The sequence below is a fragment of the Chiloscyllium plagiosum genome, unplaced genomic scaffold (genome assembly GCF_037043375.1).
Source record: "Chiloscyllium plagiosum isolate Xiang-an unplaced genomic scaffold, Cpla_swu_hap1 HiC_scaffold_11, whole genome shotgun sequence".
Lineage (NCBI taxonomy): Eukaryota > Metazoa > Chordata > Chondrichthyes > Orectolobiformes > Hemiscylliidae > Chiloscyllium > Chiloscyllium plagiosum.
Genome location: NW_028270149.1, coordinates 34,832,963 through 34,846,486, shown reverse-complemented (window position 1 = coordinate 34,846,486; position 13,524 = coordinate 34,832,963). Strand labels below are relative to the sequence as shown.

The window sequence follows — 13,524 nt, the reverse complement described above, 5'->3', positions numbered from 1 at the left end:
CTCAAATCTTCTGAGTCAGAGTCAAAGTCAGAGATGTACAGCACGGAAACAGACCCTTCGGTCCAACTCGTCCATGTCGACCAGATATCCCAACCCAATCTCGTCCCACCTGCCAGAACTCTGCCCATACCAATCCAAACCTTTCCTATTCATATATCCATCCAGATGCTTTTTAAATGTTGCAATTGTACTAGCCACCACCATTTCCTCTGGCAGCTCATTCCATACAGTGCATTTCAGTTACAAAAACATTCCAAGCCATCATATTTTTCAAAAGGAAATTAGGTAAAGAAGTGAATGGGAAGATAATTGTTGCAGAAGTGCAGGCAGGAGTTGTACATCAAGATCATGCAAAATCCTAGTGCAGATGTCTCCCCATGAACTGCCTGGAAGTTGGAACTCCTGAAGAGTAATTTTCTCTGAAAATATTTTCAATTTTGAGTTAGCAAAACTTCAGGTTGTTCTAACTAATTTAGCTTAGTAGTTAGCCAGGAAAAGCTAGAGGAATTAAAACCTCCTGTAATTCCTGAGTATCTATTAAACTGACTCATCTGTGACTTGTCTCTTTAACCTTTCCCATCCCATAACCAACGGGCCATTGATCATCACCCCAACTAATACCTGACCACCCAATGCCCCCATTCTCTCTTAGACCCAACATTCCCTTGGATCTTCACTCCCCCACTGGACCTGACCCAGCCCCTTACTCCCTTAACAACCTTTATTGGACCCAAATCCCTCATGGCATGCAACCCTCCTACTATATCCTCTAACACAGACGTACCACAGACACAATTTAACACAATAACTTTCACTTATTATCCAGTTGGCTTAAACAACACAATCAATTCCCAACTGAAACCAATTCAGATTAATTTACTTTCTCTCCATTGCTCGTGCAACCAAAACTTAGGACATAATGATAAATTACTTCAAAGCTGGGTGACCTTGTATTGACCAAATAAATTCACGATATTAATTTAGATAAAAATAATCCGTATAAAGAACAACTGAGCAAAAGTAAGACCATTTGTGCTTAGAAATTACTGTTGACAATGTGATTGTTTGGCATGTCTATCTGGTACTTTAACAGAGACTTTAATATGTTTATTTCCAATTGGTTACCACCTCTGTAAATAAAGAGAGAAATGTCACAGGAACATGGGACCAGAAGAATGGCATTCAGCCCATCTAACCTTCCCCACCATTCAATGCATTCATAACTGATCAAACTCTTCAATGCCTTTCATTCATCTTATCCTCTGAACACTATATGCCGTTGATATTTAGAAGTCTAGCAATCTTTACCCTAAAAATACTTAAAGACTAAGCTTCCACAGCCCTCTGTGTTAGAGAATCCCAAAGGTTCACAGCCCTCTGAGTAAAACAGCTTCTTCTCATCTCATAATGAAGTGACATTCCTCTTATTTTTAAATTGTGTCCCTTGGTTTTAAACTCCCCAACCAGGGGAACAGCTTATAAGCATCTATTCTATCCATCTCTTTCAGTATTTGCCAGGTTTCAATAAGATCACCTCTGATTTTTTTGAACTGTTAAGAATGTAGGCCAGTTTGCCAATCTCTCCTCATAGGGCAGATAAAGAACAAAAGATAAAGAACACTACAGCGCAGCAACAGGGCCTTTGGCCCTCCAAGCCTGCGCCGACATATTTTGTCCTTCCATACTAAAACTGTCTTCACTTACAAGATCCAGGCATTCACCACCCTTTGTGTGAAAAACTTATCTTGCATGTCTTTTTTAAACACCCCTGTGCTCCACCTCTATATAGACACACACACCTTGTATCCCTTAATAATTAATTGGGAAAAAGCCTCATACTTCCCAATCAATCCACACCGTTCACAAATATATAAACTTCTATTAGGTCATCCCTGAACCTCCTGCATTCCAGTGAAATCAAACTCTATCTAATCTTTCTTCTTAGCTAAAATCCCCCATACCAGACAATATCTTGGTAAATCTTTCTGTACTCTCTCCAAAGCATCCACATCCTTCCGATAGTGTGGTGATTGAAATTGTACGCAATATTCCAAGTGTGGCCAAACTAAAGTTCTATTGGAATGTTCAATGGGCATTAGAAAAAGTGCATAGGAGATTTATCGGCCTGGTCTACAGTGAGGGTCTTATGAGTAAAGGCTGAGGGACTTGTGTTATTCTCATTGGAGAGAAGAAGGATAAGAGGGGATTTAATAGAGACAGACAAGATGTTCAGAGGATTAGATAGAGTGGACAGTGAGCATCTTTTTCCTAGGATGATGACATCTGCTTGTCCAAGGGGGCATAGCTGCAAATTGAGGGGTGATAGATTTGAGACAGATGTCAGAGACAGTTTCTTTACTCAGAGGGTGGTCAGGTAGGCACAACATCGAGGGCCGAAGGGCCTGTTCTGCACTGTATTGTTCTATGTTCTATAAAGCTGCAGCGTAACTTGCTTATCCTTGTACTCAATGCTCATTCCACTGAAGGCAAGCATATGTTATCTATCTGAGCTGCCACCTTCAGTAACCTGTGGACTTGCACAAACACATTCCTCTGAATATCCATACTCCTAAGGGTTCTGCCATTCACTGTATAATTTCCACCTGTACTTGACCTTCCAAAGTATACCACCTCAATTTGTCCAGATGAATCTCCATCTGCAATTTTTCTGCTCATGTCTCCAACTGATCTATATCTTGATGTATCCTCTGACATTCCTTCTCATTATCCCCGTCTCCACCAATCTTTGGATTGTCTGCAGACTTTTTAATTAGACTATTGAATTTTCCTCCAAATCATTTATGTAGATCAGGAACAGCAGAAATCCCCGCACTAATCCCTGTGGAACACCATAAGTCACAACCCTCCATTCTAAAAAGCATCCTTCCACTACTAACATCTGTCTTCTGTGACTAAACCAGTTCTATATCTATCTTGTCATCTCACCACAATACCATGTGACTTCACCTTTTGTAGCAGTCTGCCATGAGGGGCCTTGTCAAAGGCTTTACTGCAACTCAGGGGAAAAGTCCTGTGATCCTTCATTGCAGTCTATAGCAATGATATTTTTCCTGAAGTAAGGAGACTGAAACTGCAAACAGTGATCCAGGTATGGCCTGACTAAGCACTTAAATGATTGAAGCAAGACTTCTGTATTCGAATCCTTTTGCAATAAAAGTAAACATTCCACTAGCTTACTACACTTACAAGTTAGCCCTCAGTGACTTCTGACAGCAAACTTAGGATCCTTTGTACATCTACACTTTCCAATCTTATCAATATATAAAATGATCAGATGCCAGCAGATTCACAAGTCTCTGACAATTTGAGTTTCGGTCCACAAAGTGTAACCTATCATATTGAAGTGCAAGGATCCAGCAATTACAATTGTTATGAATAGGTTAATAGCATATTCTGAAGATATTGTTGCAGTGCGGGTTGCAAAGACGAATGGACCAACAATGTTTCATTTGTGCATTTATTCATTGTGCTGTTTATTTTCTGGCTTGTTACATACATGTATGTGTGAATTTCAATACCAGTTCTGACCACAATTAGGACTACATTGCAAATCGTCAGACAAAAAGAGATTTTTGCTATGTCAGGTAACACTTATATTCTTCTAACATTCAACATCTCTAATGGAAACCATTGTGCACTGTCAGGTCAAGGGTGAGCTTGCTAAATGGAAGCTTGCTAAATGCATGCTATCCGTCTTTTGATAATGATTTTTAAACTAGCCTCTTAAGTACCCACACCTCCACTACAATCCCAATAGAATGCTCCACATTCTTAATGTATCAAGTTGTGGTGTTACAGGAAACTCACAAAACTGTATCTAATGGAAAAGCTCTTGATATATAAAAAAAACATATTTGTGGAATGTCTTTCATAAGCTCAGAACATCCTAAGCACTTCAGAGCAAAGAGAATGGAGTAGATTGGAGCAGAATAGCTTTATTGTCAGATGTACTCAAATGAGTGCAGTGAAAACATACAGTGCATCTCAGGTACAAGGTATCCAGGGATTGCTACTTCAATTACAGGATTAGTTACAGTGTAACAATGTCACCAAAACAAGGCATCATCTTAGGTACAGTGTACCTCAATACAATCCTCAGTTATGGAATTGAGAAATGAAGAAAAAAAGTTATATTACAGTGATACACAATATGACCATAGGTCAGAAAAAATAAGAAACAAAGTTAAAAAGACAGCCATCACAGTCTCTCTCCAACGCTGTCCACAGCAGACCAGTGAAAGAGGTCTCCACATGATCTGACACCACTGCGCCACAGCCCCCACTACACACCGGGTCCTTGCTCCCAGTGCACACAGGGGCCCTCCCCCTCTCCACACCAGGCCACACCCCGTGCTCCCACACCGGTCCCCTGCCCCCACTCCACATTGGGCCCCTGCCACCTTCCACACTGGGCACCTGCCCCCAATATACAAATGGCCCCGACCCCATTCTACACCGGATCCCTGCCGTCCACTCTACACCGGGCCGCTGTACCTGCTACCACACTGGGCCCCTGCCCACACTCCACATTCGGCCCCTGCCCCCAGTACGCACTGGGCCCCTGCCCTCCACTCCTCACTGGGCACCTGCCTCCAGTCCACACCGGAGCCTTGCCGTCCACTCTACACCGTGCCATTGCACCTGCTCCCACACTTGGCCCCTGCTCCCATTCCACACCGGTCTGCTGTTTCCAGACTGCTGGTCGCTGATGTCTTCGCTCCCAGCCACTGACCCCGCTTTAGAGGCTGGGGGTCAGAGGTCAGGAGTCGGAGGTTGGGGCTAGGTGTCCAAGGCCGAGTGCCCAAGGAGAGGAGAAGAAAACCACAGATAGGAGGAAAAGAGGGAGGGAAAAGAAAAACAGTTGGAGTGGACAAGCTCTGGTTGAAGAGTCCCACTGTGCTGCTGCCCTTGTGCTGTAATTAAGTATTTCTGAAGCATAGTCACTGATAGAATCATGGCAGTCAATTTGTGTATGGTGTACTTCCATAAACAGAAATGTAATAATGATCAGATCATCTGTTTTTCTGTGTAAGTTGAGATTTAAATATTGTCCAAGACACCAGGAAACCCCTTCTGCTCTTCTCTGCATAGAGGATTGGCATCTTTTGCGTTCACCTAAAAGAGTAATCGGGGCTTCAATTTATGTCTCATCCAACAGGTTTTTATATTTGTTCATGATATGGGCCACTGGTTGGTACAGCATTTATTGCCCATCCCCAGTTACCCTTGAATGAGTGGCTTGTTTAGCCATTTTAGAGAGCATTTAAGAGTCAGCCACATTGCTGTAGACCTGGAGTCAAATGTAAGCCTGACTTGGTAAGGATGGCAAACTTCCTTCTCTCAAGGACATTCATGGTTGTCTGTTCTTCATTAAACTGGCTTTTAATTCCAGAATTTTAATGAATGCAAACTACACCACCTGCCATGGTGAGATTCAAATCCATGACCTAGAATATTAGTCTAGGATTACTAGTGCAGTGGCACTACCACTGTGTCACTGCCCCCCTTTGGATATTGGGTACATTTCCGTCTTGATTTATAAATTGGGAAAATAGATTGTCCACTCCTTATAAAATCAGTCCTTAATTTCATTTCATTGATTGGATCCATATGATTGCTGTCCAAGCAGGTGAAATGTGAACAGAAATCAACCCTAAAATGACTAAAGGATCGATGATGTGTTCAGATAATCTATCCAAATAACCGTTGGTATTTTGGTGATATGAGCTAAGAGAGCAAAGTTTATGAAGACATGGACTCATTCAGAATTGGGGAATTAGACAGTGAAAGAGTATTTAGACTATAGCGCAAAAAGCAACTGGATAGATATTTAACAGATAGAATGATCAAGAGATCATTTAACTGAAATCATTTCTTGCTTTTCTATATATTTTCCAAGTTCTGCTTGATGTAGCTTTACACGATTACATTAACCTTAATATGTAACATAAAACGTCCATGTTATTAACATAAATTGATGGTAGCGCTATCCTACAAATCAAAATTTTGAACTGTTTTACAGCATTGCATCTTATAATGAGAAGTATCAAGTAATGAATTATTCTAGGAAAAGCTACCAGCATCTAATTACATTATGATGGACAAGTGAATATAAGACTACTTTTCATTTTTGCTGTTTACTCTTCCATATTTCAGTCAGAGATTTCTTTTGAATTGTTGAAAAGATTGTTTTTAAATTACAATTTGATTCAGTAATGTGTTATGGACTGGCCAGACCGCTTAAAACATTCTTAAGCAGGCAGCCCCAGACCAAAACTATGCAATTTGTTTTGGTAAGTGTGCAGTGAAAATTACCCGGAGTAAGATAGCTCGGTTGACTACTAGATTTTAAAACAGACAAACATTTATTCTCAAAATTACACAATGAAACAAAAAGAACAGAATAAAGAACCCCTACAGAACACAGTCTATCCAAAATAGACTTAAAGATGCTGTTCCGAATATACACAACAGTCCCAATAAGCAAATTTCCTTTAAGTCCCAGTATAATTGGAACACATGCTTACAGGTTGAGGTTAAAGGGCAGAGAGAGAGAGTTTCCACACATCTCCCTGTTTAACTTCTCACCAGTTCAAGACTCAACTAAAACTGCTAGCTAGAGAGCTGACCACTCCCCTTTCATTATACAGGTCACTCCTAAAACATGACCATTTTGGCCTGAAGTCTCATTTGTTTATATATAAGCAAAAGACCTCTTAAAATCCTTTTCATCTCTGTAGCAAACCAGACTGATCAGAGCCTGGCCCAGTTTATTGCTCCTCTGAGAAAAAAAATGAAGGACAGATTTTGAGCCAAGGAACAGCATTTATAAAAAAAGGGACCAGCTTTGTGACAAATGTCTGACATGCAAGTTTGATTGACAGTTTCAAAAGACTTTTGAACCAAGGTACTTTAAGGACTGCGCTTACTGTTTTTGACTTACTCACCTGGAGAGATTATTCAAAGGCACATTTCTAATTGTTATATTCCACTGAATCTTTGTTATTGACAATATTCGTGGAGAAATTCTCTGGGAATGTTCGCATGTTCCTGATGGGACCCAAGCGGAGGCTAAAGAAATTAATGGTACACCATGGTGATTATACTGTCCAGAGCCTTGGATTTATAGCCTTGAGACAGGAGTTCAAATTCTACCATGACAGATTGGGAATGTGACTTCCATTCAATGTAGCTGAAATTTTTAAAAATGTCAGTAATCATGATCAGTAAATTATTAGATTGTTGTAAAACCTTTTCTGGATGACTCACAACCTTTAGGGAAGCAAATCCATCTGGAACACATGATTGAGTTTTAACTGCCTTCCTTAATGGCCTTGAAAGCCATTCGGTTCTCTCCAATAAGGTGACTCAAATTTGTCCTTTCAAGAGAAACTAGGCATGGGCATAATGCCCTTGCCAATGACATCCACAATAAAGGAAAGTGGAGAAAGATAGCGCATGATCAAGCAGTGTAATCATTACTGATAACGTTGCAACTTGAAACTTCATATCGATTTTTAAATCTATCCCAATGAGGATGGCCATATGTTTTCTCTCCCTGTCGCAAATGATTTGCATTTTTCAGAACAGCTCATTGAACTCAGGAATAGACTGTGCAGGAGTGACAAATGTGAACCTGTTCCCATTTCCTAGACTTCCCTTGTAAACAACACTTGTACGTTGGATGAGAAAGGTGGTTTTGCACTAAGTTCTAATAAAAATAATATGCATAACTGAACACAGAAAAGCTGATAATAGGATAATACAATAAAATCATAGAATATTATCCCATAGAAGGAGGACATTAAACTTTGCATGTTTTTGACAGCTCCCTTGTCACAGGTAGAAATATGTGATCTGTTTCATGCCCATGATTAGTATGCTTCATGATGAAAGAGGTGTGTTATTGTTGAGGGTTTTAGTTCATGGGTTTTGGAGTCAGTTGTGTGCAGTGGTAGAAATCACTTTAGTAGAGCACACATTATCACTGACCTTCTTCCTGTATGCTGGGCACACTACTTTATTCAAAACACAACACTAAATCCACTTCACCAGGCTGCGAAATCATGTACAGATTGGTATGGTCTTGTGGCATAATCGCCCATAGTAGTTTGCAGGGGATAGGTCTGCCTTCCTCTGCATTACTGCTTCTATCAGCACCACCAGGTGTGTATCTGCAAAGCAGGAGTGAGCTTTCCTTTCCTCTGGGATATGTCTTTGATGATAATTGTCAAATAAGGGCAGTGTTGAAGGCAAGTTCCTGGCTTGCAGCATCTAAACTGGCATGCAGCTTGGCTTTAAATATAGTGCCAGTGGCATGAGTGTAAACATATTCCAGCACTTCCACCATTCTGGATGCATAATTACCCAAGGGAAATGCCCAAGAGCCTAGTAACATCCGTAAAGAGCAGATGATTGCATGAGAAAAGTCACTCCAGTCCGTTGTGGACTCAGTGCCATGAATCTCACTTCACACTATAATTTAACTGAAAATGGGAAAATTTGCCAATGTTTCATTCACTCTCTCACTCACATCACACATGCTCCCACAAATGGAAAGAACAATTGCAGTTGAAAGTAGCTTATAATGGTCTTGATCTGTGACATGGCCAGTCTGTTATTTTTATTAAGTTAATACTTGAAAATTGAAGTGAGGATCTTGTATGGTGAAGAGCTCTCAGCAGCCAATGAGATTTCCTGTAGTTTAATTTCTAATAGGTTGCTTCTCAGGTGAAATTGAAATTGAAACAAGTTACAGATTTCTTCTGCCTATTGGGATCTCCTGCTTACAAGGTTTTGCTGTTAATTACCATGGCCACTTGATGGTCTATAGGTAATTTAATAGTTTTTTGGTAGAAGACTTGCAAAACTGTTGTTGCTGATTTTAAAAGCAGACGAGTCAATCACATCATCATGTAACCTCATACAAGTTCAAACTCCTTTTCCAAATAAGTAGTATTTATCTTGATTACACCATAGATATTGTTGGTTAACACCTTGAGAGATTAGGCTAGTCAGTGTTTTTAATGTTTGAATAATCTATTCAATTCATTAAATCCCTTTCAGATTAGTTACAGGAAAAGGCATTGATTCAACATCAACCTAGAATGTTCCTTTAGTTTTCTCTTGAGACAGTACAAGCCAAAAAAGAAGTTAGGTAACCCTTGGAGGCATCTTCATGGTGCTTTTGTTCAGTTTTAAACTTTAAAAAGTTTTAAGTTCAGAATGCACGGGGGCATGATCCTCTGCAAAAGCTACTCAATTAATCTCTGTGCTTTCTCATATAAACTTACAATTATATTTATTTATTCCTCTTTGCATATTACTCTTGAATGTTCTTCCGCCAACCTTTCAGGAAGTGCTTTCTAATCCATCTCAATGTGCTGTATAAAACATCTAATTTCCCACCCCAGTTCTTTTGACTTATTTGGTAAATCTGCATCCACCATGTACCACACTCCACTCACCAGTGGAAACCATTTCTTCCTTACTTACAGTTATCAAATTTCTCAGAATAATGAACACCCTCTACTTAATCTCCCACTAACCTTCTGTGCTCAAAGGAGAACAATTTCTGCCTTTCTAACCACTCCACATAAATCAAAGTCCCTTGTGCATAGTTCTATTCAGGTAAATCTCATCTGCATCATCTCCAAGGCCTTGCTTGTCAAAAGTGCAGTTCACAAAAACCTGATGACTTGCGTTACATCAATGCATTTTAATGTTGCATAAGCTTTTGGAATCACCTTGCTTCTAGTTTTAATTAACCGTGTGTCTAGCCATAACTAATTTATACGTTTATTTATTCCTTGAAGGCTCCTTTAATGGTTTTTATATCCAGACATTTTCTGTCATACCAAACAAAGAGTCTTTTGCAGTGTCTTCAGGGAAATCTAAAAGCCCATTAACTTCACAATTTTCGATATACTGATTTCTTGGGAGGGGGAGATTATTTTGCTTCCTCACTTCTAACTAATTAAGGCTGACTTTCTACTAATAAACTACCTTGAGAATTAATTGCAAATTTGGAAATATACTTTACAGCACTGTTTCCAGAAAGCCAATGGTTTTGTTCTGTAAATTAATTTTAATGTTGCAATAACTATTAAAACCCTTAAAAACTTAAAGTCATATTAGAATAAGAATTTTCAATCCATTGTTAAATGTGAAATCCAACAGATTAAAAATACCCAAATTAATCGTATTTGTATTTCAAAAAATAATGCATGGATTTGCTCACTTCTTGCTAAATGCACAGAAGTTTGGATAGTTAAAGAATCCAAATTCTAAAATTGTCATTGCTTTGTCATGTTTTGTCAAACAGTAAAAACTATTACTTAAACTGAATCACCCTTTAAATCTCATTATGCTCACTAGTTATAAGCTTTTTATAAGCCCCATATGAAGTTTGTGGTAAATTCTGTGTACTTATGATCATAATAACTTCAGTTCACCTTAAATATTTTTGTTTGATAAATAAAGATGCTTTTCCCTCAATTTTCTTTTGTCAAACTTGGATTAATTAAAGTAAGAGAAATCAGTACCTGTGGATAAAAAGCAGCTTAGTCAAAACTGCCTTTAATAGTAAGGAAAACCGAGATGGAGAGTAAAAATTACTATGCTCTGCTTCATTGTGGACAATCAAACTTTTCTATTTGTGGGGCACATGGGTGTAGACAATGGAGCTTTGATTGCTGCATTAGACATTAAATTCAGAAATGCTGTCTTCACAGTGTGCAAACTCAAGAGATTATCAAGGGGTTAATCAAAATATATTTTTATCCTAAATGCAAATAATAATTAATATCATCAGGCATGAGATGTGTATTTGAAAATTGGCAATCTGATGTGTACCTCATTTGACTTACCCCCCCCCCCCCCCCCCCCCCCCCCGCCCATTTGGCTCTAACCTATGTTTAGATTTCCCCCACAATCTGCAAACAGCACAGTGCTGTGATACTTCACCCAAGGTGACTGACAGTGAGTGCCAGCGGATTATTTTACTGAAGTAAAAGTAGTGTTTGAATTACATATCATCCTGTTAATAGCCAAGAAAATCATAGGCAAAATTTAATTCACAGCTGCCATGTTCCCAACTTAAAAACAATGTTATGCCTCAAATTTTTCACTGTGCCAGGTTGGTACTGCGAGTGCACAGGCAACAACAGTGTCTCAAATAATCTTTCATTATTCAAGTTGCCCACTTGAAACAAATGTTAAGCTAATCAAATAAGCCAGCTGTGTTGAACTGCATACTTTAAGTTATTGTACAAGGCACTCAATGGCTTGTACAGCAGGAAGCCATTGCAAACAAGGCCTGGAGATATTTTATGTGCAGCAGGAGCAGGTCTGGCCAGTGAACTGCAATGAACTGTCTGTTTGACAGCCGAAGATTGCCAGTATTGAAATGTTTCTGGCATGTAAAGTGGTTATTTTATAACGTGTGCACCTGCTTTGGCCAGAGGTCAAATTTCCTTGCCATATTTTAATGTAGATTCACTCTTCCTGCTGTCCAGCTTTGCCATTTGCTTTTCCTTTTCCTCTCAAAGTACTAGTGCCTAATTGTCCTTTCTCTGCAGACCAGCTGCAGGGTAACCTAACCCAGCACCACCATAGAACCAACATTTTCTCCATAGTTTCATCAAAAACTAAACATTGAATTTATACAAAAGGTTACAATTGATGCTTGTGGATGAGTTGCAGGCTGAGTATTTTGTTGCACTGCTTGCTAACATTTCGATCAAATATGTAAGGAAGTAATCTAAACATGAAGATTTCTCAGGTGTTCTCAATAATTTGATCTTTCCTTGCTTCCAGAATTGCCAGCTGGTTCTCACAGCAAGTTCACGTTCAGACCATTGCCACCTCCACCCCCACCACCTCATGGTTGCACTTGTAGAAGCCAACAGACTCAATCCTTGGACTCTCTGCAGAGAAATGCAATGACGGCACGAAGCCAGCCCAGTCCATCTTCCACAGATCCTCCCACCAGTGCTCAGCAAGATTCGACACAACTACATAACAGCTGGGTGCTGAACAGCAACATTCCATTGGAGACCAGGTACATTTCAACACCATCTACTGTTTAAATGATGAACCATAATATCATAGCAATTTCTTCTTGTTATTAAACCTGCCCCTGTACGTTTAGCTTTCTTAATATTTTGCATAGAGGAGAAAGTGAGGACTGCAGATACTGGAGATCAGAGTTGAGATTGTGGTGCTGGAAAAGCACAGCAGGTCAGGCAGCATCCGAGGAGCAGGAGCATTGATGTTACGGGCATAAGCCCTGATGAATGTCTTGTGCCCAAAACATCAATGCTCCTGCTCCTCAGATGTTGCCTGACCTGCTGTGCTTTTTAATATCTTGCATGGCAGGTTGTAAAGAGTGTAATTTGATAACATTGGAGTCAGGAAATAAGGCAGCTGGGACCTGATTGACCTTAAATTAGATTGAAATTATGAAATGAATTGTGTATGCACTGAGAAGGAAGCACGAACTCGAGTCATTGTGAAATCAGGTACCAAAAGAGAAAGTAAAACAAAGTAAAAAAAAGCAAAATGATGTAAATGCTGGAAATCTGAAATAAATGCAAGAAGTGCTGGACATTCTCAGCCGTTCCAATCAGACGTCATTGACCAGAATGTTGGCTTGACTGCTGAAGTAGTACAGATGGTTACTAGGCCCCTGACTTCATATAGCTGCCTATTATGTCAGTTTATCTGCATGTTCCCACCTCCTGACTATTTTAGAAAATATGGTGGGTGTCGAATTATGCTTCCTTAAGGGTCTGTAAGGTCTGTTCCACAGGAATGTTCCGTTCAATTCACAAAATCTCTGCAAGGACCAAACCAGGAAGGGGAGTGATCTTGTGGCAGGAGACCGGACACAGCTGGGTGTTCGGCAGTGCTAATGGAGCCAGAATAAAAGTTTATTCTCCATCAATAACTATACGGCCACATTTGCAACCCCTGTATTGAGATTTCACATCCAGAATGATGATGTAGGGCTGTGATCATTTTATGTTTTAAAGTTGCCATAGTGTCTCAAAACAGCACTCACCAGATCATTAAAATGGTACTTAGATTAAGGCTGGCAAGCCTTAATGTCATATTTGTATCTATCGTACAAAGGCAGCATCTGCACTGGGCTGGGTAGTACTGGTGTCGTCATACTACAGAAACCCCAAAGTGAGAGAGAGTCTGCTGGAAACTTCCAGTTACCTCTGGGGCAACCCATGCACAATCCCTAACTGACTGTGTAAGTGTGACATATATACACCAAAAACTTGCAGAATAAGTGGATTATGACATCTTCCAGCCTCAAGAAAGGTCCAACTAATGCTCTATCCAAATCATTTCAAACTAAATATGCATGAGGAACCCTTCTCTTGCTTCACTAAAAGGAATAACCACCCAACTTTCAGGTGAGGTGCAAGTTTGTGCAAGTATTCTGGTGTATCCTTGCAGAACATTTTTAGATTTTCAAGGGAGTGTTGTTGT

At 39.8% G+C, this 13,524-nt stretch overlaps 1 protein-coding gene across 8 annotated transcripts in view; it reads left to right on the top strand.

The window, feature by feature from the left end:
• The window catches only part of tenm1 (teneurin transmembrane protein 1), a 2,430,772-nt gene that overhangs the window by 2,060,775 nt on the left and 356,473 nt on the right, over window positions 1–13,524 (top strand). For all 8 annotated transcript variants that reach the window (XM_087991975.1, XM_087991977.1, XM_087991976.1 and 5 more), the window contains one exon: window positions 11,839–12,082. In XM_087991975.1, coding sequence (XP_087848101.1) covers window positions 11,839–12,082 — 244 coding nt within the window. The remainder of the gene's footprint in view (window positions 1–11,838; window positions 12,083–13,524) is intronic.